The sequence below is a fragment of the Scardinius erythrophthalmus genome, assembly GCF_964197995.2.
Source record: "Scardinius erythrophthalmus genome assembly, chromosome: 14".
NCBI lineage: Eukaryota > Metazoa > Chordata > Actinopteri > Cypriniformes > Leuciscidae > Scardinius > Scardinius erythrophthalmus.
In genome coordinates this window covers 27,245,108-27,271,958 of record NC_138234.1, presented here as the reverse complement: position 1 = coordinate 27,271,958, position 26,851 = coordinate 27,245,108, and the positions used below count along the sequence as shown (strand labels likewise).

The following is a 26,851-nucleotide window of genomic DNA, read 5'->3' as shown; positions in this document are numbered from 1 at the left end:
TGAACACCTGTATGAGGTGGGAGGGGGTGGGGCCACCTGTAATTCTAAGGCATCCTTAACTCTCAGGTTTTCAGCTAAATGGGCCATTGATTGCCTTGAAACCAGATGCACACACACCAAGACATGGAGGTGAAACTCTTCAAAGGAAATGGCTGGCAAAGGTGAGCTCTTGCATTTGTCTTTCGTTTAAAGCTTGAACTTGTGTCTATTAAATCAATATTGTGGGCAGTTTTTGGTCATCTAGTATTTCAATAATGCACTGGTTTGGTAATTTTGTAAACTGCATGGATATGACAAATATGCTGAATTGAAGAAAACTCCTACACTTATTCAGGGACAGCTTTCAGGATCCGTAAAAAAATAATGTACTTCGTTTAGAAAATTAATTTAGAAACATTTGAATCTGGGTGGGAAGTAAAAGACCACATTAAAATTAAATAATTCCAGTTAATTAAAGTTCTTGCTGCTCCTGTAGATGCTTAATGTCTAGCTTGGAGAACGGGGATGGTTGTAACATGGAGAGAGTTGTAACACTATCAATTCCACCAATTAGGGATACGATTTGAGTCATGTGATCACTTCAGTATTTTCATCACTTTATATTATATTAAATAGTAGTTTCTTAAGCAATATGTGATGCATTCCCCCCCCTGCTAATTTCAAACCACTATGCTAATACAGCTAGCTAAACATTGCCTAACAATGTTGGGTGGGGTGGGTTGTAACACTTATTTAAAAAGTGTTACAACCATCCCCTTACTAAGAATATAACTAAGAATTTTCTTGATTTGAATGTTTTTAAAGAATAACCAGGGCATGGAAAAGAAAGAATGACAGAGGTGTCTCTGCCATTGTTTTAAATATTAAAGTGGTTTGCATGAAGGAATTTAACAACTCAAAGCCAAAGAAGGTTTTGGTGAAATGCACCCTATGGAGTTTCTGGGCCCATCAAGCCTGCACTCCAGGGTTACCAGCATCATTCATCTGTCAGAACTGTGACTGATTAAGAATACACACACACTCACACGCACATTGACTTTATTTTTTGTTAGACTTAAAGATGTACAAAGATGTTATTTAATTAGGTACTTTTTCAGTAGTGTTATTATTAAGTGTACTGTTAAGTAAGTTTGTTCTATTAGACAAATTTTAACACACACACGCAAGTCAAACAGATATAGTCTGTTATTGAGAGAGAGAGAGAGAGAGAGAGAGAGAGAGAGACATTGTTCTTTTATTTCAGTAAATCTGTTTTTGAACAATATCATATGTATGACATCCATTTTTACTTATTTTGTCTATTGTTACAACTACACACAACTACTGTCACAACCCTAGTGGGGTAAGTTTTAACAAAGAAACACCATGTATTTGACATCAACTCACGCGGTCTGTGATATTCTTGTAGAGGGTTGAATTGGTTCCTTTTGTAGTAAACAGATGTGGGCACTTTGTATAAAAGTTTGAGAACTCAAGCTAAAAAATCAGGCGAGTTATAGGTGCTGAAGCTTAAAGTGTTAGCCTAGAAATCTAGACGCACCCTAGCGGCAGCAAAATGTATTTTGCAGCCAGGGTAGTCTAGCAACTCTCCGTTGACTTTCGGAGCTGTAAAAACCTAAATTGGGTCAGGCCAATCACGTCGTGTATAGAGTAGGCGGGGCGGGCTTAACATAATGACGATAGAGTTGCGACGGTTCCCTGCTACTTGAAAACAAAGAATGGCGGCTGCTGCTGGAGAACAGTCTTTCGAATCGGCTTTGTCCGCGACTCTGGAGGACTTGAAGGAAGATGTGTTCGTAGTTTTGCCGGCCAGATTCAAAAGTTGAATCTATCAACTAACGTTAGCTCCGCTGTTGGGAAAACGCTCTGGTTGGTTGAAGCGCTGTCCTATTGCGTGCAGAGTGAATTTGAAAGACAGCCGTTTATCCCGCCCCTCGGATTGAGCCGTGTCTATGGTGAGTTGCCAGACCTAACATCTTGATGTTGGTCTGGCTTGCCAGGCTAAAAAAGTGTTACAACCATTCTCGGTCTCCCCTACCTTAAATGCAAGTCATGTTGACAAAATTGTGTAAACTTGCAAATGTAATTTCGCTAAATCATACAGCTTAAACCTCAGAAAGAATGGGCTATGGTAACAGTGTTGTAAAATGACTGACTTCACATTCCTTCATAAATGTTCCAATAGGTTCCATAGAAGAACCATTGTTTGTTCCCCGAAGAACATTTCAGTGACATTCTTAAAATAACCATTTTATCCCCTTTAGTGTGAAGAACATAATTATCTAAAGAACCCTTTTCCACTCTAAATAACCTTTTGTGCAATGGAAAGGGTCCATAAATGTTAAAGGTTCTTCGTGAAACCATTTATGCCTAAAGAACCTTCATGACAGAGATCACATTACTGAAATTTTGAGGCAAAAAGGTCCATTGTTTATTGTCAATATTGTAGTGATGTAAGAAGAACAGCGCACACAGAACCCAGCAAACACAGAACGTTGACAATGTACCCAAACAACTTTTTAACAACATGGCCAAAAGGTTGCTAACTACGTTGTGTGGTGAAGGTTGTTACAGCGTTGTCACAGTGTTGACATTGAGCCATTAAGCCAATCAGTTCAAGTGTGATATTGACTCTTTGATTGTCTGTTCATTCATTCAAATCTCCTCACTCTTGTTGTGCCATTGTTTCTGATAAAATTATAAGCCTAAATTATATCAATGGAATGTACTTCATTTAATACCTTTACTGTTTTTTGTCTCTCTTAGATGCAGTTTGGCTCAGAATAGAGGTCCACACAGGTGCCACATTAAAAAAGGATTCTTTCTGCTGCTCACATTGACATTCTTATTGTCTGCCATCATTTACCTCTCTGTTTTCTCTCTCAAGACCACTGTGCCTCCTGGCACCTTGTATAAAAATGTGGTAAATCAGATACGCTCCTATTACGTGGCTATTGAGTTCCCTTCTGGCCGTGATAATCAAACAACATTTTTAGCACCTGCGCCCGCACCCAATGCTCATCAACAAGTCCAACAAAGAGCTACACAAATTTCTACACAAACCACTGACAAATCAGTGCATTATCATATAGCTCATCCAAGCAACTATCAGTTCATTCTGGATGAACCTGATAAATGTCAGCAGAATCCGTTCCTGGTCTTGATGGTCCCTGTGGCGCCCCATCAGGTAGAAGCTCGTAACGCCATCCGGAGCACGTGGGGGAGTGAGAGCACAGTCCAGGGAAAAGCAGTGATGACTCTGTTCTTGGTGGGTTTGACTGGAGGATCCGACTCGGAAAAAGCTCAACAGCAACTGGAGGAAGAGAGCCGACAACACAGAGACTTACTGCAGAGCAACTTTGTGGACTCGTACTTCAACCTGACCATAAAGACCATGGTGATCATGGACTGGTTGGCCACTCGTTGCCCTCAAGCCAATTTCAGTATGAAGGTCGATTCTGACATGTACTTAAATCTGGACAACTTGATGACTCTCCTATTGGCACCCAACACACCCAGACAGAACTACATCACTGGAGTGGTGATGTGGGACCGGTCCGTTGTCAGAAACAAAAACTCAAAATGGTACGTGTCAGAGGAGCTGTACCCCGAACCGAAATACCCCACTTATCTGCTGGGAATGGGATATGTTTTCTCCAATGACCTACCAGAAAAAATTGTTGAGGCTTCCAAGGAAATAAAGGCCTTTAACATTGAAGACGCATATGTGGGCGCTTGTGTGAAACATGTGGGCATTACACCCTCATCCCCCCCAGACCCTTCACAGTTTAGAATCTATATGGGACAATATAATCGAGAGGATTTTCTCAGGGTCATTACAACAATCCTGGGATCCCCGCAGCAGCTAATAGACATCTGGAAGGACGTAAAGAGGCCCACATAAAAGGGACCAAATTTGAGTGTTTAGTGGTTGCCTGAATTTGATTTACATAAAACGCAATACATATTTTTTTTCAGGATATTTTTTGAAACATTTGTTTCAGACACAATCAGTGAACTCAATTTTTTTTTTAAACGACTACTTGAATGTAAAGGCCATTAAGTAAGTAGTTATTTATAAATGTATATTTTAACTTATTTTGTCTTTTAGATTATTTCTTTCTAGATTGTCTAATATGTATAATAAATATTATATATATAATATTTATAGTGTATGTATATGTGTGTGTGCGCGCGTGTGTATCTCTTGAAAGAGTAATAATTGAAAATAAGTTAAATTCGAGAATCTTTTATATGTTGCATATAATACTCAACTTTGTCATGGCATTCAGGTACCAAATTGTGTGGTTACACTTTATTTTAAGGTGTCATTGTTACAGTGTAATTATACATTCAAGTACTGAGTAATATTCATTAACTACATGTACTTACTATAGGGTTAGGGTAGGATTAGGATTTGGTTGAAGGTTAGTTGCATGTAATTATGCATAATTTACTGTTATTACTATGGTAAGTACATGTAACATATGTAACAAAGACACTGTAAAATAAAGTGTTATCAATTGTGTTTAATGTTCATAATTGTAACAGAGGCTGTCATTCCTATTTTAAATTAAGATTTATTAAAGTAAATAAAAAACTTTTTTGTTAAAATGTTGTACAATTTTTGTCTCAAAAAAATTGTCATTTCTCAAAAAATCTTTTGTCTAAAATTTTAAAGATTGACAACCAGGACATGCACTGTGCGATTTCAGCAAGGTTACCAACTCACACTGACGCTTCTCGCGTTTCCATGGCAGATCTAATCTCAGCGTGGCGCGGGACATAACTTCCAGTAACTTGTCATATGCGGGGCAGGCAGGATAAGAGCGCTCGGAAGCATCATCGTCACATCAGCCTTGTCCTGCTTGTCATGGCTCGAAGCCAGGAGCACGCTCGCTCTCGTCAGCCGCAGATGAATGAGAAATATCCATACCTTTCTCGAGTTTGCTAGGGAATTTACAGTTAAAAACCCAAGGACCAGATATGATTAAGACCAGGAGTTAGATGTGCAGTCAATTGAAGACAAGAGTCAGAATTATAATAAATTATAGAATTTTTTTACTGAAGATAGTTTGTAGTTTCATCAAGCAAGAGTCAAGACTCACAAAGAGTTCATAGGCTGCTGTATGGAAGTAAAATAATGTCAAATGTTTTTGAAACAAAAAGCGTGTTGAATTGCACTACTTGAAAAAAAAAGGCATTGCATTAACCATGCTTGCATTTTGATACATTGTATTTTTAGGGCTTGCATTTTTATAGGCTGAAATTCAACATGGTTGAATATTTAAGCTGTGAATATTTCAATTAAAAACATTTCAAACACATTTTCATTATTAAAAATTCAATAATCCATATTCACCTTTCATATTTCACCTCCAAAATATTCAAACTGTTTAAAAATACAACCTATAATATTCAACAGGCAATTTTCGGTCCATTTTATTTCGCTTTGCAAAATTCGCTTCCACAAATTCAGTGGTTCAAATTTGACAGTAAATTCAACGGAACTGCAGGAAAAGCAATAGATTACCGAGATACTCTCCATCTGCTGTTAGTCAACCTCACCAGCAGGAGGTGCAAAAGCGCTTGTTGTTGACGAAGACAGAGCAACAGTTAGAGCAAGCCATTCATTCATAAAATGAAAATGAGCTGTGTCAGTATATATGCGGAAAAGATGATAAAGACACAAAAGCTGTGTTTATGTTTCATTCAATAACTTCATTGTTACTTTCCCTGAGTATCATGTCATCAGCTTTCTCTACATGAACAGGATTATAATCGGTTTCCCTCAATACCTCACACTCGAGGATTGCCCTTCTGTCGGGACAAAACGCTTAACGTAGTTTATGGACTAATAGTGATATAAAAGACCAAACTCGCACCTTATTGGGGATGTAGGCTATATAGGCTAGATGGACTAAGAATATGAACGTAACGCGCAAAGTTTCATGCTGAGCGTTTCGTGATATACTGGCATAAAATCAACACTACTAACACTTTCTCTTCTCTTTTCTCTCGCTCTCTCTCTACAGTATATATATATATATATATATATATATATATATATATATATATATATATATATATATATATATATATATATATATATATAGTATAGGCTATGCATACGTGTATTGCATTAGCTTAAACTGGGAAGAGTCATAGCACTTGCATATTGTTGTCCTCCTATTGTTAGTTTAACTGTAAATCGCTTTGGATAAAAGCGTCTGCTAAATAAATGACTAAATGTAGCCTAAATGTAAAATTGGCTTGACATTGGACATTCGCACATTTAGGGACCGTCTCAAAAGTTGCATAAAACATTGGCATACACGTTTCTAACTTCAATAGCAAACTTTAATTTATTTGAATCAAAAATCCAAAGGGTGCGCATTATGCCTGACACTACATGAACACTTTACAGTTGGTTTTATGACTGTAAGTCGTTCTATTCAAATGCTATTGAAGTTAGAAACGTGTATACCAAAGTAGTATACACTTTAGAGACGGTCCCTAAATGTGCGAATGTCCAACGTCAATGCCAGTCTATCACTGGGAAACGCTCAGCATTAAACTTTGCGCGTTATTCTGAGTCAATCTGCTCGCCTGCGAGTTTGGTCTTTTATATCACTGTAATTAGTCCATTAAGCTATACGTTAAGCGTTTTATATGTCCAGCTGGGGAATCCTGAAGTATTGAGGGAAACCCTAATAGCTTGCATGCAGCACATCGCCACAATATAAAGTTAAGGCAACTAAACAACCAAGAGAAATATATGTCAACCTCAAAAATGTAATATTGGATCTGTATATCCGCATCGGGGAATAACATTATAATCTTGTTCACGGTAGAGAAAGATGCTTGTAGGCTACACAGGGAAAGTAACCGTGAAGACACTGAATTTAACATAAAACCGCCGTCATAATAATCACAAATACACTTGCATTGCTGTTAAATGAGTTCTCTTACGAGAGGTTCTCTCGTATTGCGTAGTTGCTTACGCTACGGGAAAGCCTTTCTTTCTCGAGATACTGAAGCCAAAAATTATCCTTAATTTTTATAATCTTGTCAACGCAGTGCGGCAGCCTGCAGACCTAGGGCAAGCTAACTAGCGTGCCCATTGGCTGCCCTGCGGCAACTGCAGCAGCCTACCGCTGAGCCCTTGGCGTGACGTCACGACCAATGAGCGCGCTTGGCGCGCTTAATGCGTCACAGCCCGCGAAAAGGGGTGTGGCTTAGCGTATATAAACAGGGCTCGGAGGCTGCTTCTCTGATTTCTGTCTTTTCAGCGAAGCTCTTCGCATCGCTGCTCTCTGAGGAAGCCGCCGTCGAAACAAGCGACCAGCACGCCGAGGATCTCAGCCTGAGGACGCCGGCCGCCTTCGCCGCCTTCAGCTTTCCCTGCCTGCTTCGCTATCCGGCGATCATATCCTTTACTGCTCTGTGTTGTATGTGTTTGTGTGTTCGCCCCGCGACACACTTTTGCATCTAAAAGAGCGCGAGGCGTTGTTGCAAATGCCTCGCTCATCTTGTGGCTCGTGCAGAGCCCCGCTCAGCGATGGAGACCGCCACGTGGTTTGCGCTCTCTGCCTGGGCTTCGACCACGCAGCCCGCGCCCTCTCCTCGGGCGGCTGCGAACAGTGTGAGGACTTGCCGATGTCGACCCTGCGGGCTCGACTCGCCATGTTTGACGATCCTCCACCTTCCCCGGCTGCCTCTTCAGGGCCGCGTAAGAAGAAACGCCGCTCTCAAAGGCCTCCCGAGCCGGTGGTTATAGCTGAGCGCTCGCCGGAGCCCCTCCCGCGAGCCTCGCTTTCTCCTTCTCCCCCGCCCTTCACCGACGCGCAGCGGCCGGCTACTGCCCGCACTGCCGTCGCCTCAGGGGATGAAGCAGATGACGCCGCTGACAGCTGCTCTCTGCTTGCTTCGGACAGCGAGGAGTGGTCGGGCTCTCACCGCTCCGCCTCCTCGACTCCTGAGTCTGGCAGGTCCCGCTCCAGTGTCGACGCGGAGCTTTTCCGCCTCCTCACCAAAGCGGTCGACCGACTGGGATTGGACTGGTCCCCACCCAAGGAGCCCGCGCCTAACCGACTCGACGGGTGTTTTCTGCCTAGCCGCCGCCAAGCGCCAGCCTCTAGGTCAGCACCCTTCCTGCCTGAGCTCCACCAGGAGCTATCGAAGTCGTGGAACGCGCCCTTCTCCGCTAGACTCCGCTCGTCTGTCTCCTCGGCTCTCTCCCAGGTGGACGGGGCCGCCGAGAAAGGCTATACCGGCATCCCTTCCGTTGAGGAAGCGGTGGCAACGCACCTTTGCCCGCCGTCTGCTAGATGGCGCTCAAAGTCTGCCCTGCCGTCTAAAGCCTGCAGGACCACATCAGCTCTCGCCGGCCGCGCATTCGCCGCCTCCGGCCAAGCTGCTTCTGCCCTGCACTCGATGGCTGTTCTTCAGATCCTGCAAGCCGACCTCCTCCGCGAATTGGACGAGAAGGGCTCGGATCATACAGCCTTAACAGATCTGCGCAGCGCGACGGACCTTTCGCTCCGTGCTACCAAGACCGCTGCACAAGCCATCGGCAGATCTATGGCCGCGCTCACCGTCATCGACAGACACTTATGGTTGACGCTGGCGGATATGAGTGAGTCAGAACGCGCTGTTTTCCTCAACGCCCCGCTCTCGCCCACCGGCCTCTTCGGCCCTGCGGTCAGCGGGATTGTGGACCGCTTCTCTGAAGTGCAGAAGGCGTCGCAGGCTATGAATCTCTTCCTGCCTCGCCGCTCGAGCCCAGCCGCAGGCCGCTCTCAAGCTCAGCCTCCTGCGCGCAGCTCCACACAGCGCTCGTCTCGGCCACCAACCACTTCGCAGCGACGCCAGGGCGGCCGCCCTAGGTCGCGCTCGACCAGCCGTCACAGACCGCCGCCCCCCCGGGGTCCGCGTCCCAAGATAACGCTGAAGTCTGAGCCCGCGAAGTCCTCCTAGCACCCGCAGGGAGGAAGAGATGGCTGAGTCCCGCTGCGGCCGGACCGCCATCAAAACGCCCAGCTCTGTCAGTCCCCTCAGTGCAGGCTACTGCAGCAGCTTACACCGCAGCCAACGAGCCAGTAATACCACTCGCTCGCCTGCACACAAACGCCGTTTTTACGGCGGCCCAAATAAATCTCAGAAAGAGTGTAAATTCGGGCTTTCCGGCTCCGGCCGAAGGTGTTGTAAGTGTAGAAAATGTGCCCACTCCCACGTGCTCACTGCTTCACACAAACACGGTCCCCATGGTAACGCGTTCAGAGCGCTCTCTCATAAAGCGGTCACACGCCGCTCGAGTAATAAGTGTAGTAAATGTGCCCACAACTCTGTGCTCACATCTACCTGTAACTCGCTCTGCCACTCGGTTACCCCGGGCAACAGCGGCTCAAGCCGAGGGTGTTATAAGTGTAGAAAATGTGCCCACTCCCATGTGCTCACTGCTTCACACAAACAGGGTCCCCATGGTAACGCGTACAGAGCGCTCTCTCATGAAGCGGTCGCAAGCCGCTCGAGTATTAAATGTAGGAAATGTGCCCACAACCTTGTGCTCACACCTACCCGCTGCTCGCTCTGCCAGCCAGTTACCTTGGGTCACGGACCCTCTAAAGCTCCCAAACACTGGCCGTGTCATAAGTGTAAACCCTGCGCCCGCTCACGAGCACGCGCACTCACTTGTAGACATTATAATCCCCACGCCTCTCTCGCGCCTGGGATGTTTGACAGCAAATCACGCTCCATCCGATGGGACCGAGCTACTGAACGCTGTACAGTCGGCCAATACTGTTTACCAGCCCCCGTGTTCGAGCACCAGCGGCGCGCGCGCCGCGCCTTTCTCTCTGATACAGGCTCCCCATCCCGCGCAGCGCGGCGATCTGAGCCCAGAGACCATTCGACCCCTAGCTATGCATGCGGAAGCATGGGAAGCGATTCAGGGCGCGTCTGAATGGGTGCTGAAAACTATAAAACACGGCTATTCGCTTCAATTCGCTCGTCGCCCTCCGCGCTATACAGCACAGACGGAGACGAGAGTGAGTTCAGAAGCTGCGCACTTGCTTCAAGCAGAAATAGCGAAGCTGCTGCGCAAAGGGGCTATAGAACAGGTTCATCCTTCTTTGAGCGAGTCGGGCTTTTACAGCCGCTACTTCCTCGTGCCCAAGAAGGACGGAGCGTTCAGACCTATTTTAGATCTGAGACATCTGAACAAAGCCCTCATGAGACGGCCGTTCAAAATGATCACAACCAGAAAAATCCTCGCGCAGATTCGCCCAGGAGACTGGTTTATCTCTCTCGATCTAAAAGACGCATACTTTCAGATCCAGATAACTCCCCGTCACAGGCCATTCTTGAGATTCGCCTTCGAGGGTCGAGTATATCAGTACACAGTCCTGCCGTTCGGCCTGTCTTTGGCACCCCGTACATTTACGAAATGCATGGACACGGCCCTCGCTCCCCTGAGGAAACAGGGAATGCGAATACTGAATTATCTGGACGATTGGCTTATTCTAGCGCAGTCAGAGACGGAACTTGTGTCTCACAGAACAGCGCTTCTCAGCCATCTGGAGGAGCTGGGTCTCTCGGTCAACTGGACCAAGAGCTCGCTATCACCCCGTCAGTCAATTTCCTTTCTTGGAATAGAACTGGACTCGGTGGCTATGACGGCCAGACTGTCGGAGCAGCGCGTGCGCCGCATCCGCCTCCTCGCCGCATCCCTCCAAATAGGCAGCCGGGTTCCGCTGAGGATATTCCAGCATATCCTGGGGCATATGGCCTCAGCTGCAGCAGTGCTCCAGCTGGGTTTACTGCGCATGCGCCCGCTCCAACGCTGGCTGAAAATGCGCGTGTCCCACCGAGCCTGGGCGGCCGGCGGCTTGCGAGTCAGAGTGAATCAGGGATGCATTTCAGCCCTGCAGCCCTGGCTGGCAGCCGAATGGTATCACACAGGAGTGACTATGGGAGTGATTTCACACCGGAAAGTTGTCTCGACAGACGCTTCCAACCTAGATTGGGGAGCGCTCTTCGAAGGCAGACCGGTCTATGGCCGCTGGTCAGACCAGGAGAATCTCCTACACATAAACTGTCTAGAGATGCTCGCGGTCGAGAAAGCGCTCAAACACTTCCTCCCATTCCTCCACGGTCACCATGTTCTAGTCCGCACGGACAATACATCGGTAGTGGCCTACGTGAATCACCAGGGCGGTGTCAGATCAAAGATGCTCTGCACCCTGGCGGAACGCCTCCTCGTGTGGGCTCAGCACTCTCTGCGCTCGCTGAGAGCCGCGCATGTGCCTGGCCACCTGAACAAGGGCCCCGACAGACTGTCCAGGGACAACGTTCCCCCTGGGGAGTGGTCTCTACACCCCCAAACAGTCCAGTCACTGTGGCGACGGTTCGGCAAAGCGAAAGTCGACCTTTTTGCGTCAAAAGACAACGCTCACTGCCCAGAGTTCTTCTCGAAGAACGAGGACGCGCTGGCCCAGATCTGGCCCAGCGGCCCGTTGTACGCTTTTCCCCCGGTCTCTCTGCTGCCTCAGGTCATCGAGAGAATCAGGGAAGCGCGCCACTCAGTGCTCCTCATAGCCCCATGCTGGGAGAACCAAGCTTGGTTCCCGGATCTAATACAGCTGGCAGACTCAGCCCCCTGGCCGATACCGGTGAGGAGAGACCTCCTCTCTCAAGCACGCGGATCGATATGGCATCCCCATCCAGAGCGCTGGTCTCTGCATGCGTGGAGCCTCAACGATTACACGCTAATCTGCCAGACGGGGTCATGAACACGATCATACAATCTAGAGCCCCCTCTACGAGGCGGCTCTACATGTCGAAATGGTCAGTGTTTAACACATGGTGCACTGCTAAGGGGCTCGATCCACAGACATGTGGGGTATCGCGAGTACTGTGTTTCCTTCAAGAGCTACTGGACGCGGGCAGGTCCCCCTCCACGATCAAAGTCTATGTTGCGGCCATTTCAGCGCTCTCGGTTTCTGAGCAGGGCCGCGCATTAGGAAGGAACGAGCTCGTCATCCGCTTCCTTAGGGGAGCCAGGAGGATGAACCCCCCGCGACCCCCCTCGGTTCCTATGTGGGATCTCTCTCTGGTCTTGGAGGCCCTGAGAGCGCATCCCTTCGAACCCTTGGAAACTGTGGATATGAAATACCTCACGCTCAAAACCGTTTTTCTGATAGCTCTGTCGTCAGTCAAACGAGTGGGAGACCTTCACGCGTTATCTGTTAACGCCGCGTGCCTCGAGTTCGGACCTAATGACTCCAAAGTCATTCTCAGACCGAGGCATGGGTACGTTCCAAAAATTTTGGGCACTCCCTTCAGAGCACAGGTCATTTCCCTCTCAGCCCTGCCGACGCACGGCAGCGAGGCCGATAGTAATCTCCTCTACCCGGTCAGGGCGTTGAGAAACTACATTTCACGGTCCGCCGCTTTCAGGCGCTCGGATCAGCTCTTTGTTTCGTTTGGTGGGCGCACCAAGGGTCTCGCCGCCTCGAAACACAGCCTGTCCAGATGGATAGTGGACGCTATTGCTGCTGCTTATGCGTCTAAAGACCTGCAGTGCCCATTGGGCGTTCGAGCTCATTCCACTAGAGGCATGGCCTCGTCGTGGGCATGGTCCAGCGGGATTCCCATTCATGACATTTGTGCAGCGGCAGGCTGGGCCTCCCCCTCCACGTTTGTTAGGTTTTACAACCTGGATGTTCCCGCCTTGCAGGCGAAAGTCTTATCAGTCTAAGTCTCGCGTATGCCAGCCCACTATCTGTGCGCGGGCTACGTTGTGTGATTTAGCTCTACTGGTTGAGCTGCACTATGCAGGGAATTGTCAGTTAGGACCGGCCGTGCCGCTCCTAACCCCCTAGTGTGTGCTTATGTACGGCGCTAGCCCTCTTCGGGCTGCCCGGCTCTCCGCTATCACGTTCCCCGGGCTCTCCCTGGGACTCATTCAGTGGATGCTGGGCGCGCACGGCGTTGACAAGGGCGTTCCCGTAGCGTAAGCAACTACGCAATACGAGAGAACCTCTCGTAAGAGAACGTTTCGGTTACTCACGTAACCTCTGTTCTCTCTAGAAGAGGGAACGAGTATTGCGTAGCCCGCCGTGCTCACGCCACGAGCTCATTTCGCTTCATGCGACAGAAACCAGAGAAGCAGCCTCCGAGCCCTGTTTATATACGCTAAGCCACACCCCTTTTCGCGGGCTGTGACGCATTAAGCGCGCCAAGCGCGCTCATTGGTCGTGACGTCACGCCAAGGGCTCAGCGGTAGGCTGCTGCAGTTGCCGCAGGGCAGCCAATGGGCACGCTAGTTAGCTTGCCCTAGGTCTGCAGGCTGCCGCACTGCGTTGACAAGATTATAAAAATTAAGGATAATTTTTGGCTTCAGTATCTCGAGAAAGAAAGGCTTTCCCGTAGCGTAAGCAACTACGCAATACTCGTTCCCTCTTCTAGAGAGAACAGAGGTTACGTGAGTAACCGAAACGTTTTATGAATGAATGGCTTGCTCTAACTGTTGCTGGTCTTTGCCAACAAACACGCGCTTTTGCACCACCTGCTGGTGAGATTGACTAACAGCAGATGGAGAGTATCTCGGTAATCTATTGCTTATTTACTGTCGAATTTGAACCACTGAATTTGTGGAAGCGAATTTTGCAAAGCGAAATAAAATGGACCGAAAATTGCCTGTTGAATATTATAGGTTGCATTTTTAAACAGTTTGAATATTTTGGAAGTGAAATATGAAAGGTGAATATGGATTATTGAATTTTTAATAATGAAAATGTGTTTGAAATGTTTTTAATTGAAATATTCACAGCTTAAATATTCAACCATGTTGAATTTCAGCCCATAAAAATGCAAGCCCTAAAAATACAATGCATTAAAATGCAAGCATGGTTAATGCAATGCCTATTTTTTCTCCAAGTAGTGCAATTCAACAGGCTTTTTGTTTCAAAAACATTTGACATTATTTTACTTCCATACTGCTCCTCTTACAGTTACAAAGATCACAGCAATTATACCCTTCACCAAGGTCTAAGCTATGTCATTACTTCAGATTGAAAGATTCTGATTGGCTAAGAAATAGATACACATAGTAAATTTCCACACATGGACTGATAGGCAGTAGCACATCTCCATAGTCTTTGCGGCTGCCACCAGGACCCTGAGTTAGGTACGAGTGGCCCTCCGAGGTCACAAGACTGTGTGTCTAGGCGCCAGCATGTCGAAGAAAACAAGTCAGTCAGTATCCAATAATGTCACTTGTTCCTTAACCTGTAACCAAGAATACTAACACACACAGACACACAGCTTCTTCAAGGCTGGATTTGGTCGGGCTCTAACTATAAACAGGAGACTCTTCCCAAAACATCCAGATAACAAGTTCTTTCTCTTAGTGAGAGGACAATGTAATATAGAACCGTAAAGTAAATGCTTTACAGTTTTTCTCGATTGCTTAAACACATTTCTTGAAACGCCTCGTATTCTCAAAACAGTAAACACAAATCCATACTGTCTCACCCAATTCCCCAATCATCCTATTTTCAGGTCAAAATGAAGCTCTCCACATCACAAGCTATTTTGGCCCTAGCCAGGCAGAGGGGTAAAATCCACTTGCATACATGTTCCCCGCTGAAATTTTTGGCAGGCTTCTTCCATTTCATCATCTCTGTGTCCTAGAAAAATAGAAGTACTGATTACTGTCACTGTAACACATCCTAAATGGAAGCATTCAGAAAACTCGATCTGTATGTGAGGCAATTTGATGCATTTCTTTTTATTATAGGACAACAGCTACAGTACATGTATGTGTTGTAACAGCACATAGTACAGCTCTCAAAAGAGACAGTAGAGAGCAGTCTGAAGTAGGGTACATCTACCTGTTTTTCTCCTGGAAGGTTCTTGTGATCGAGGCTACGGTGAAGCGACTCAAATTTGGCCTTCCTCGTAGCCCAGCCTCCCTCATAGTCATACCATGGACAAGGACACGGGCAACTAGAGTGGCACGAATTTCATCCGAGATTTGTCTCCTTGCCCTTCACCTTCCTCCTCCTCCTCCTCCTCCTCCACTCCAGTGTCCTCGACCTCCTCCTTCATGTCTTTCTGGATCCATTGTTCCAAAACTGAATTAACTGACTTCTGACTGGTTCTGATTGGTGTGTGATCAATTGTGACTCTTAGTGTTTTCACTTGGGTAATTGTGTGCTAACTGAGCTGAAGCTGTGCTGACTTGAGTGAACAATATTGAATGCTAGTGCTTTCTAAATGACATGGTGTAGGCAATGAGAAATGAAGGGATTTGTGTGTAGAGTTTTGCAGTGACAGTTCAACAAATCTGACTCATGTGTCAAAACAGGGAATAGTGTTTATAGTTTAGGGAAATGGGTGTGCTTTTTGATAAATGGCATTATGGTTTTAAAATTTTAGTTCAAAAGCCTGGTTATAGTGTTTAAGCAATCAAGAAAAACTAAGAAATGGTCACTTAAACTATTGGTTCCAATGACCCTTGTGACCTATAGCTGTCATGGTGAACTAGAAGAACATGTATAGGTTTTAACACTTGGTGAATACCTTTCTCAAACAAAAGGAGCACATATTTAATTTCTGGAAGGCGGGCTAAATGAGCCAACACTGTTACAGCATTCCTGCCTTCGACCAGACCCTCACTCACCTCTCAGATATTTAATACAGACATTAAAGAATACATGAAAAGAACATTTCAGTAATTACACTGAAAGCAAAGTCTCATAAGCCTAGAGAAGTCAATCAACTCATTTTATATTTAGAAGGAAAAATATTGATTAATACCTTGATTATAATCACTCATTAGATATACAATGAAGCAGCAGTGGATTCCAGAATCCACTCCCTTCAAATTCAACATCTAAGAGCACAACGACTTCAGTTTCCTACTCGCCTTAGCCGAAGCAGGTCCTGAACCGCGAGGCACAGATGGCTGTACCGATTTCCTCGAGAAAAGATACAGACGAGAGACTGAGAGTGCATGCTCCTCGCCCATGCAAATGACGCACATATATCGTGTGTGTCATCGGGTGTCAGAAAACGCTGACTCGGATGCATACACTGCCTGAAAGACTTAGCGCCAGACATAATCCCCTTGTTTAGACACACGTTCAAACAAACAGGTCTCCTGGAGACAAGAAAGAGGATGACGTATTTCACAGGTACCCTTTTATACTCGCGGTCGCTACGGTGACATCATCATAGCCAATGCCCACCTGCCAATGCCAAGTTCATTGTCGTTTTTAGACGTATGCTACAGACACCAGTCATGCCGGAGACATTCCCCTTAACGACCCTTAGGGGACGCAGTGTGAGTTCCCTTTCGAAAGGGAGCGGAAAAATTTCCAATATTGCGACATGACATCTTTCTTTATAACCAATTGCGAAAATGATGGACAATGGTTCACATTTCCCGTGCTAATAAAATGAAGCAAATATTAAAGGTCCCGTTCTTCGTGATCCCATGTTTCAAACTTTAGTTAGTGTGTAATGTTGTTGTTAGAGTATAAATAATATCTGTAAAATTATAAAGCTCAAAGTTCAATGCCAAGCGAGATATTTTATTTAACAGAAGTTGACTACAAAAAACGGCTCGATTGGACTACACCCCTCTACTTCCTTCATTAGTGACATCACCAGAACCGTGTTTAGACTAACCTCCGCCCACAGGAACACAGGCGTATTGATGGCGAACGACAGACGTGGTTGATGTTTATCTATAATCGGATACCGCAAAAGTTTAATTCGAAGTTGTTAGTTTGCTCTGTCCATCTCACCACGGACTGTTTTTCTAACCTGGGATAATATCAAGCAGGCTTCTCTCTCGGCGTTTCATACTGACGAAGGGGACAATTTCAGCTATATTCCAGCAAGCAGTAAGTAGTGATTCACTATGGAAGTAGCGATTAACTTCACATCGTTTCTCTTAGTAGGATGAAAATAATCTTACTTAAACTGTGATTAATATACAGAAAGCGATGAAAGAACAATCCCTTTCCAATCGCCCAAGCTATCAATCACACAGCGCGAGTTTATCTGGACACTTGCCAAAACTCGTTATGAAATCAATGACGCTGTTACACTGCACAACGAAGCTCTTACTGTATTTATATGCCTCATGTTTGCATTGGTGAAATCATTAGTGAGTGCAGAAACTGCGTTGCAATGATAAGATCTTTTTTCACGCGATCAACAGGCTGTCATCTGCTCAATGCTCATCATCACTGCAACCTTTTATGTGATGGGAATAGATCTAAATACTTAAAAAACTTCTCAGGATTCGTTAATCCAGATAGCTGTAATAGTAAAAACGTATAATAGCTGTAGTAAAAGTTTTCCAGATAGTTCCACATGCAATGCCAGATATTTCATATGCAAGCATGTCAGCCAATTACAGCAGAGGGCATTTACATTGAAGTCTCACAGCAGACACGCCCCTTCAAACAGAGCGTTCAAACCAGGGAATAAAATCAGGCTAGGAAATATGCCTTTTATTTCTAAATTATAACAATTTTTGATCTAAAAAACATACTAACATTATAAGGGCACCCCTAGAAACATTATAAAATAATAAAAATAATCCATGGAATGGGACCTTTAAGTGAAAAGTGAAACAAGTACATTCATGATCAAGTAAATTATTAATTTATTTTTTTTAAAGGCACCAGTGTTTACACGCAGGTATACACTAAAGTGGTTGTTTTCTGAGTGTTTGGATTAAAAAAAATATTTCCTGGATTTCTCCATTATCGTGCGCTTCTTTGATATATCCACCTGTGACAACCAGCTTATGTCTCATACTCAGGTCTTTGTTGTTTCTTTCAATACTTTACAACTCAAATGTTGACAAGGTCACGTTGGAACCTTCATCTTGTGCTTTGCATGTCATGCAAATATATTGGTAAGGTGAGGCAGCAGCTTCCAGACTATCATAATGCCTTAGATCATCAAAACATTTAGACGTTAAAATACACTGTATTCAGAACCATCTGAAATATTAGGAGCTATTTTAAGTAACAGTTGGCATCAGAAACACAATGGAAAACACTTTTCGACAGAGAATGATTGAGAGCTCGGTGGTAACATGATCCTTTTGAGTAGCAAAATGATTATAGATCTTCGCAAACTCACTGTTACACCTTGACAGCCTCACCAGGTGTTTTTAAAGGACAGAACAGGTCAGGAAAAAGAACAAGAGGAGGAGCAAACCGGATACAGCGACACTGAGAACACATATCCAGTATCGCTGTACTCTCAAGACAAGATAAGGTATGTGCAAACACTTTACAGATTTGATTTTGTATTTTGTAATGGCTTTAAGCATCTTAGAGTAAATTGCATCATCTCAGGTTTTTATACTGAGAAAGTACTGAATTTGCATCAGGGAAATTTAATATGATTTTGTTGAAGAGCCTTCGAGCACAAAATAACCACAGTATTTTTGCATTTTACCAATTGTGCAACAATGACCCACTTAAAAAAAATCTTTACATTTAAAGGGATAGCACATTCTGTCATCACATTCCCATCCTTTGTCTGAACTATTGCTTTAAAGTTTAAATTCAAAATTATGGAGCCCCTAAAAAGGGACATGGTGATGGAAAAATAATGAGATGGGAGGAAAAAATATATTTCTATGCTTTTGTGTTCGCTCGCAAAACTTTTGCATTCCCCTGAGAAACTTTGCATTCACTCGCAAAACGTTTGTGTTCCCTTTCAAAACCTTTGTGTTTCTCTGAAAAACTTTGTTTCCTCACAAAACTTTGGTATTCTCCTGAGAAACTTTGCGAAACATTTGCGAGAGAACGCAAAAGCATTGACAAATAATTTTTCCGCCAATTTTTTGGGACGAATTGGAAATTCAGTCTAGAAATAAAACACATTTTTAAACAAAAACTTTCTTTTCTCTTCAGCCTCGTTCAGATGTTCTGTAAGAGTTGGCTACTGGTTATTCTCCTCATCCTACTTAATGTTTTATTGCTGTATTTCACTGCTTCTACCCTCGAAAGAAGAAAGGGGCAGAAGGTGGCGAAAAAAATAGGGAACTACCATGTTCCTTACCCTCAAAATTACAGATTTATCCTCGACCAGCCAGAGAAGTGTGAACAACAAAAGCCCTTTGTGGTGGTCATTGTTCCTGTGGCTCCGGAGAACTTCGAGGCACGTAATGCCATCAGGATAACGTGGGGCAGCGAGGAGCTCGTCCGGGACAGAGTGGTGCTGGTTCTTTTTCTTCTGGGCTCGCGAAGTGATAACGAAACACTGCAGGAGCAACTCCAGAATGAGAGCCAACAATACAAAGACCTTCTGCAGAGCAACTTCCAGGATTCCTACAGGAATCTGACCATTAAAACCATGGTGATGCTGGAATGGCTCAGCAGAAAGTGTCAACAGGCGTCCTACGCGGCTAAAGTGGACGCTGACGTGCTCCTCAACATGAACAACCTAATAAATATGCTTGTGGGTCTGAAAAAACTACAACATAACTACATTACCGGCCTAGTGTTGTCTGGCAACAGTGTCTTGAGAGATCCATCCAACAAGTTTTATGTTCCTCACCATGTGTATCCTAAATCCAGGTATCCTCCATATCCTCTGGGAATGTGTTATATCTTTTCTATGGACATGCCGGAGAAGATCCTACAAGTCTCGAGGCACATTAGACCTATTTTTATTGAGGACGCATATCTGGGCATGTGCTTGAAGCATTTGGGAATTACTCCTAAACAACCACCAAATATCAGGCAGTTTGTGGTCAAACCGCCGCCACAATTCAATCGCTGTTACTATTCTGGACTAATAGCAATACTTACAGACAGCCGGACTCAGCTGATTTCCTATTGGATGGACATCCACTCATCCAGCAAACCTTGCTGAGATGCAAAATTTCTGTAGCTAAAGGTTCAGTTTAATTCATTTTACAAAAGTAACCTGTTAGTTTTACCTGACAGCTGTGTATCTCTCTCTCTCTCTCTGTGTGTGTGTGTTTGTGAGTATTGTTCGACACATTTGCATCCTAAATGATACACTGTTTCTATGAATTTTAAATGTAAAACAACGCTGTCAACATTCTGTTTACACGACTTATGTAAATTTCATTCAGGACATTTTTTTTTAAGGCTGAGTGATTACAGTTTTTTTGAATTGCAAAAACACATTTCTTGAAACCATCACTCACTTTTGAGTCGTTGAGTGTAAGCGATGGCTACTGTGTTAAAAACTCACGTGCATCACAGTGTGAAATGTGTTTTAGTGAGTGGGAATGTGTTTAGAGTTTTGCAAAAAGAGTGCATAAGATTTGCAAACAGTATTTTAACTACCTGAAATTGTTTAAGGTTTTACAGAAAGAGTGATTTATTCGACAAATTGGTTTAGGCTATTGAGAATTTGGTTCAGAGAATGGGGTTTAGTGTTTTAGCAATTCAGAAAAACTGTAACGACAGAATTTTCCTTTTTGGATGAACTATCCCTTTAACCAGGTAAAGCCTAACATGAAATAATATATAGTCAGGAAAATGTAATCATTTGAAATGGAACAGTTAATAGAACCTTAATAAACACACATACACACACACTTGCAGTTTTTTTCAACTGCTTACACACATTTTCAAAACTTTGCCTCTTTTTTTGTTAAAACTTTGCCTCAAAATGCCTCACATCTCTTGCAAAATGAAGCACTGCATTTGTCATAATATTATTGTGATAAGGTTAGAGGCCGTTCTCACGCCGTTCTCTCACGGCCCTTGGCCTCGTCCTGCTCGCCACAATTATATTTTGCCATAATATTATTGTAACACCAGCTTTGCAAAATTTGTGATAAACCAGATCAATGGACCAATCAGAAGACACAGAAGTCAGGGAGGCAGAGCTACACAGACTTTTCCAGCCACACTTTTTTATATATAAAAAACTATCAATGGAATGAAATAATTAAAAAATAAAGACAAAAAAAAACTAGATATGAATAAAAAATTCACCCTTTAAAGAAAATAAATTGTACACAATTCAATTGTGACTTAAACTTAGTTACAAATAAAATCAATTACCCAAATGAAATACAAACAATGTCAACAAAAGACAAACGTCAAAGTTTTAGTTCCTTTCTTTTCCCCTTTTAGCTAGTTCGTTTCTGATTTGAGTGTCCTTATAATTTAGAATTTGCTTTATTGGCTTTTCATCTAATTTAGTTACACCTAATTAACTGGTTTTATTAGTTATTTACTAGTTTTGGATATATCTCTTTCATTTCCTAATTTCAGTGTATTTTGTGAAATGACCTTTTCACAACCAAAATTTAAATTACAATTTCCCAACAAAATATTTGAAATAAATGTACAATACCATTCGTTACCACATTAACAATGAAAGAAAATATGTAGGGGATATATCTCTTATCAGATCAAATAATTATTTTCAGTTCAAAGATTTCAGTCCAAACAACAACAAAATTAGGATTTTCCCCCTTAGTTCTTAGAAAATGTCAGTTCCAAAAAACAAAAAAAACAATACCTCAATCCTTAAAGGTCCCATATTGTACACCTTTCTGAAGTTTTATTTTAGGTTTTGATGTCCTTAAGAAAATATATTTTGCGGTATAAGTACCAAAAACAATCTCAATATATTTGTACAGCTCCTTTCTCAGGAGCTCTGCCAAAAACAGGTCGATTTTGGCCTGTCTACTTAATATTCATGAGCCTCTCTTCTGATTGCTTGTTGTTTTCTGAGTGACACAAGGCCAGGCCAGAGCCATATAGAGATAGAGTTGCGACAACTCCATTCACCCCAATGGAAGGTTTTTTTTTACAGTAATGGCGGCTCGTGGAGCCTCTCAATAGTTCCCGGAAGTAGCAGCAGCGCGGTAGAACAGACCGTTTGTGATGCACTTTTAAAAGGTAAGACGTTTAAAGAATAAGATTGTATATTATCAGTACATCTGAATCAAATTAACTTGTGTATTAAAGCATGCTTTATAAAAGCATATCCTGTAGCTCAAACAGTAGCGCTTGCAACACCAAGGTCATGGGTTCGATTTTATTGAGAATGTAAAAAATGTGAACCTTGAAATGCAATGTAAGTCACTTTGGATAAAAGCGTCTGCCAAATGCATAAATGTAAAATGTAAAGTTAGTAGTGCATAACAAACCACGAACAGCCTATTAATGGTTAAACCCGTTCTATTAATGCAGTTTTATTCTTTGTTGTGTAATAAGAGGGAAAGGCTTCTAAACAGGGGTTAAATATAACATTGGGGAGTGTGATAGTGATAGATGGAAGTGATAAAATGAGAATATCCGTTTCATTCCATTTACAGTTTTTTACGATTGTTTACACACTAAAATAAAAATTTCCACTCAATTTGCAAAATTCTACTCCAATGAGCAAAACACCTCCACAGATATGCACAACATTACACACAATTTCTGCTTCACCCTTTTTGCAAAACATTACACACAGTGATTTGTAAAACTCTACACACATTTTCACACCTTAGACACAGATAAGGATTGTGAGGTTTCTTGCTTGTCATTACAAAGCCCCGGATTGCCAATGACCACACTAATGAACGAATTGGATAATCACATCCACCAGGTGTGGAAGCACACATGTGCTAATTTTAAAACGCAGCACTCAGGTGTGCTATAAAAGGCAGCAGGTGAGTTCACCTGTCTTCAACAAAGATGGAAGGAGCTAGAAGAAGAAGAAGAAGAAGAAGAAGAGTGAGAATGAGAGGGGGAGCTCAAAGAGGAGATGGAGGTAGAGGAAGAGGAGAAGGGGGTAGAGGAGGACGCCCAGGTAGATGAAGAGGAGAAGCAGATAGAGGTAGGGGAGAAGGGGGTAGAGGAGGAGGCCCAGGTAGATGAAGAGGAGAAGGAGATAGAGGAAGAGGCCTAGGTAGAGGAAGAGGAGAAGCAGATAGAGGTAGAGGAAGAGGAGAAGGAGGTAGAGGAAGAGGCCCAGGTAGAGGAAGAGGAGAAGGAGGTAGAGGAAGAGGCCCAGGTAGAGGAAGAGGAGAAGGAGATAGAGAAAGAGAAGGAGGTAGAGGAGGAGGCCTATAGGTAGAGGTAGAGGAAGAGGAGAAGGAGGTAGAGGAAGAGGCCTAGGTAGAGGAAGAGGAGAAGGAGATAGAGAAAGAGAAGAAGGAGGTAGAGGAGGAGGCCCAGGTAGAGGAAGAGGAGGAGGAGATAGAGGAAGAGGAGAAGGAGGTAACATCACCCTTTGCGCTGCTATTACACAAAATGGGGTCCTCCACCACCATGCAAATCTGGGACCCGATAATGCAAATCTAATACTTGCATTTCTTGACAGATTGCACGAGATTGTCACAGCATTAAACCAAGTGGACCAGATGCGGTACATTGTCGTTTGGGACAATGTCTCATTCCATAGGGCTGCTCTGGTCCAGAACTGGTTCCATGAGCACCCTGAATTTGAAGTCTTATACCTTCCCCCATACTCCCCCTTCCTGAATCCAATAGAAGAGTTTTTTTCAGCATGGCGGTGGAAGGTATACGACCTGCGGCCCTATGACCGTTTGCCCCTCATTCAGGCCATGGAGCAGGCCTGTGATCATATCGAAGCAGCTTCTATGCAGGGGTGGATTCGTCACACGAGGCGATTCTTCCAACGGTGCCTTGCCAATGAAGACATAGCCTGTGATGTGGATGAAAACTTATGGCCTGTTCCAGCCAGACGGAGAGATGATGAATAGTTACAGTATTCTTGTTGCTTTTACAGTAGTTTTTCTTCAGAGTCAAAGTGTATGTACTTCATGCAGTAGTTTTTATGTGTCTACAGATTTTTTGTTTCATTGATTTCATTGTTGGTTGATTACTGTAACTGATTATGGTAAGAAATACTGTAAGTATTGAAATAAATACTTGAAATATTCAGTCAGCATCATCAGTGTTGTGCAGTGCTTGGTAATCTCAAACTAATCATGAAGAATGTTGTGGGTTTGTCACTATTTTATTTATTTTTTTCATCTAAATTATCCCTTAAAAAAATCTGGCCATAAATCTAGCACATGCTATTTCCTAAAATTCGTTTTTTTTTTTTTACAAATGTGTTTTTCATTTATCACAGCAGCGTGAAACTGGCTGCAATAGTGTCTGATCATTGAGGACTGTGTTGGTTAAATGAAAACTAATAGCATTTTCACAAAGATGTGTATATGTTTTGACTGAAGTGTGTCATTTTGCAAACAATCTAGGAATTATGCAAATTGAGTGTGGTGTTTGGATAATTGTGATTGTATTTTGAAAAAAAGAACCCGGTTTTCAAAATTGCGTGTAAACAATTGAGAAAACCTGTAAAATGTGCAATAACGAAAGCAAATCCTTATTTTAGATTGCATATTTGAGTAAGCAAAAACATATGGGTGGAGTTTTATAGGCATTGTGTTTCTGTTGACTATTACCTGTCTATATTATGTTTCAGCTCAGCTGATTTTTGGATTGATGGGAAAGAAGGGAGATGGAAGTTTATAAGTAAGATTAAAAACAATGCTTAAAAGCAGCAAGCCATTAAAAAAACAAACAAATTACACTAAGACTAAATGGGGAATCATACTAAATACCATAACTGTATTATATACTACTACTACTACTGTATTTGTCCCGTTTTTGTCTCCTTTATCTCTTTCAATACAAGAAGCACAAAGGGGATTCAGTGGATCCTGAAGGCTCCCTGCACTGACGCTGTACCCTCACCTTCAGTTTCAGCTCCTTGGATTTTACAAGACTTTCCTTGCTCCTTATTTTTAATAAACATTAATCTTCCCAGTGTTGGTCTTTGTGAAAATGTGCAGATACACCCAAGTATGATTAGCGCACAATTTAGCACAAAATATTCAGTTCTATTTAGTTGGATTGCTCCTGCTGACTTGAGCATATTTTCTCCTCTCTGTGTCGGACACTACAAGAACAACATAGAGGAAATGACAGACAGCATACTTGACGTGCAGTTTATTAGACATTTATAAATCCCATTGTTCTAAATCAATGCAAAAGTCTCTCTCTCTCTCTCTCTCTCTCTCTCTCTCTCTCTCTTTCTATATATATAAATAAGTCATTGACAAATAAACCTCAAATAAATTTCCATTTTTTTTTTTTTTTTTTTTTATCTTTTCAAAACTGATTTCTTCAAAATTTAAACAAGTTTCAGTTGTACACATTTCTAAGTGTTTAAATTCACCTGACATGGAAAGTGTACCAACCACCTACCCATACTTGAAAGCAGTTTTTACCAGTTACTGTGTAGTAACCGGTCTGGCTGGAAGGACCAATTTGTTGTGTAGTAACCGATGTGGCTCGGGTTAAATTAATCACTGTGGTAGGTTCTATAAGACAAATAGAAACCAATATATCAATACTTTCATAAAATAATTATTAATCAATAACAAAGACATTTCAATAGTTAGAAAGGCATTAGAAAATATCCAGAAGTCATATTATTCACTTTTGCAATCTTAAACCCGTGGCCGTTGCGTTAATGACGTCACATCGACAGCACGTGCATAACAGAATGACGAAGCACTTTTCTTAGCATACTCGTCAATATCAACAAACAATATAAATATACCTAATGAAAGGCTATTACATTAATGCTTGATATAAACAAGAACGTACTGTGTAAACAATTATTAACATGCAAAGAGATAATAAATATGCAGATCGATCGGCCGTACAGACGACTTTAATTAGGCCTATTTAACCTAACAAATAGAATTATGCTGATAACCCATAAACCACAAATGAAATAAGATCCATAAACATAGAAACTTACTTATAGATGCACGCACACGATTAATAACACCACTTTCTGAAATGAAGCAAACTCTCGTGAGCACTGCAGTCCACACTCAACGGATTCATAACAACTAATACACTTTCCAGCATATTCCAATTACTCCGTTATTCCACAAGGGGGCGTTAACAGTCCATAGTCATCATCTGTCAACTCTCAATAAGAAAACCCTACTAATGTAAATCTATTACTTGAAGTGCTAAATACAAGGCCCTTTGTAACACCAGTATTTGAGAGAGGTCTACAAACCTTTTCACTCATTATTAAGGTTCCTCTGGACGATAAATTATCATGTATACTGTAATTACCATAATAAAAGAACCATGTTTGCAGGTGTGCCATCCTTACATGCAAATTGCTGTACAAAAGTTTTTCAATTATCTCAACAGCTTTAAAACTACTGAAATTTATAAAATTTGTTTATATGAAAGGTTCAAATGATGCCATAGAATTTAGTTTGAAAATTTTTATACCATTTTAAATAGTTTTTTAGACTGTTCATTTGTGCGGACATTTTTGGGGGTTTAAGATAACAAAACGTAAAATATGTATTATGAACTAAAAATGAATTTAAACTAAATAGGTTTTATAGATTATTGTGATGTATGTCATGAATTTATCTAATTATGGTAAAAGGAAATAATGCACTTGACTGCACACAAATAGTCACTGCTCAAAATCCCATGACACTTCTCACAGCTTCCTGTCTAATTCAGGCGGCTGGAGATTGTATTATTGTCAACAGGCCCACTGCACTGCACGCGCCTCTACAAACAAACGCCGTTTCACAGCAACCCACGTAAAGCACAAAAAGAGCATGTTTCACAATCACAACACACGGGTTCACGGTCCCCCTTCACTAAGCGGCCCCCTCCCAGTTGTTACACTGACTTTTCCCCAGACAAAAGCCTGTACAGTCAGTCTAACACTCAGTATGTGCACAAATCACAATGTAAGGGTATCAGGTCCCCCTGTGTTAGGCGGCCCATCCCAAATTGTGTATCAA

The 26,851-nt window shown here is 42.9% G+C and overlaps 1 protein-coding gene across 1 annotated transcript; it reads left to right on the top strand.

The window, feature by feature from the left end:
- Window positions 1–108: 108 nt before the first annotated feature.
- Window positions 109–19,917, top strand: LOC308702206 (uncharacterized protein; the record flags this gene model as incomplete). Its single annotated transcript, XM_081384871.1, has 4 exons — window positions 109–161; window positions 2,767–3,886; window positions 18,188–18,309; window positions 18,954–19,917. The coding sequence occupies exons 1-4, from the start codon at window positions 124–126 to the stop codon at window positions 19,915–19,917; spliced, it is 2,244 nt and encodes a 747-aa protein (XP_081240997.1). The 5' UTR covers window positions 109–123.
- Window positions 19,918–26,851: the final 6,934 nt, after the last annotated feature.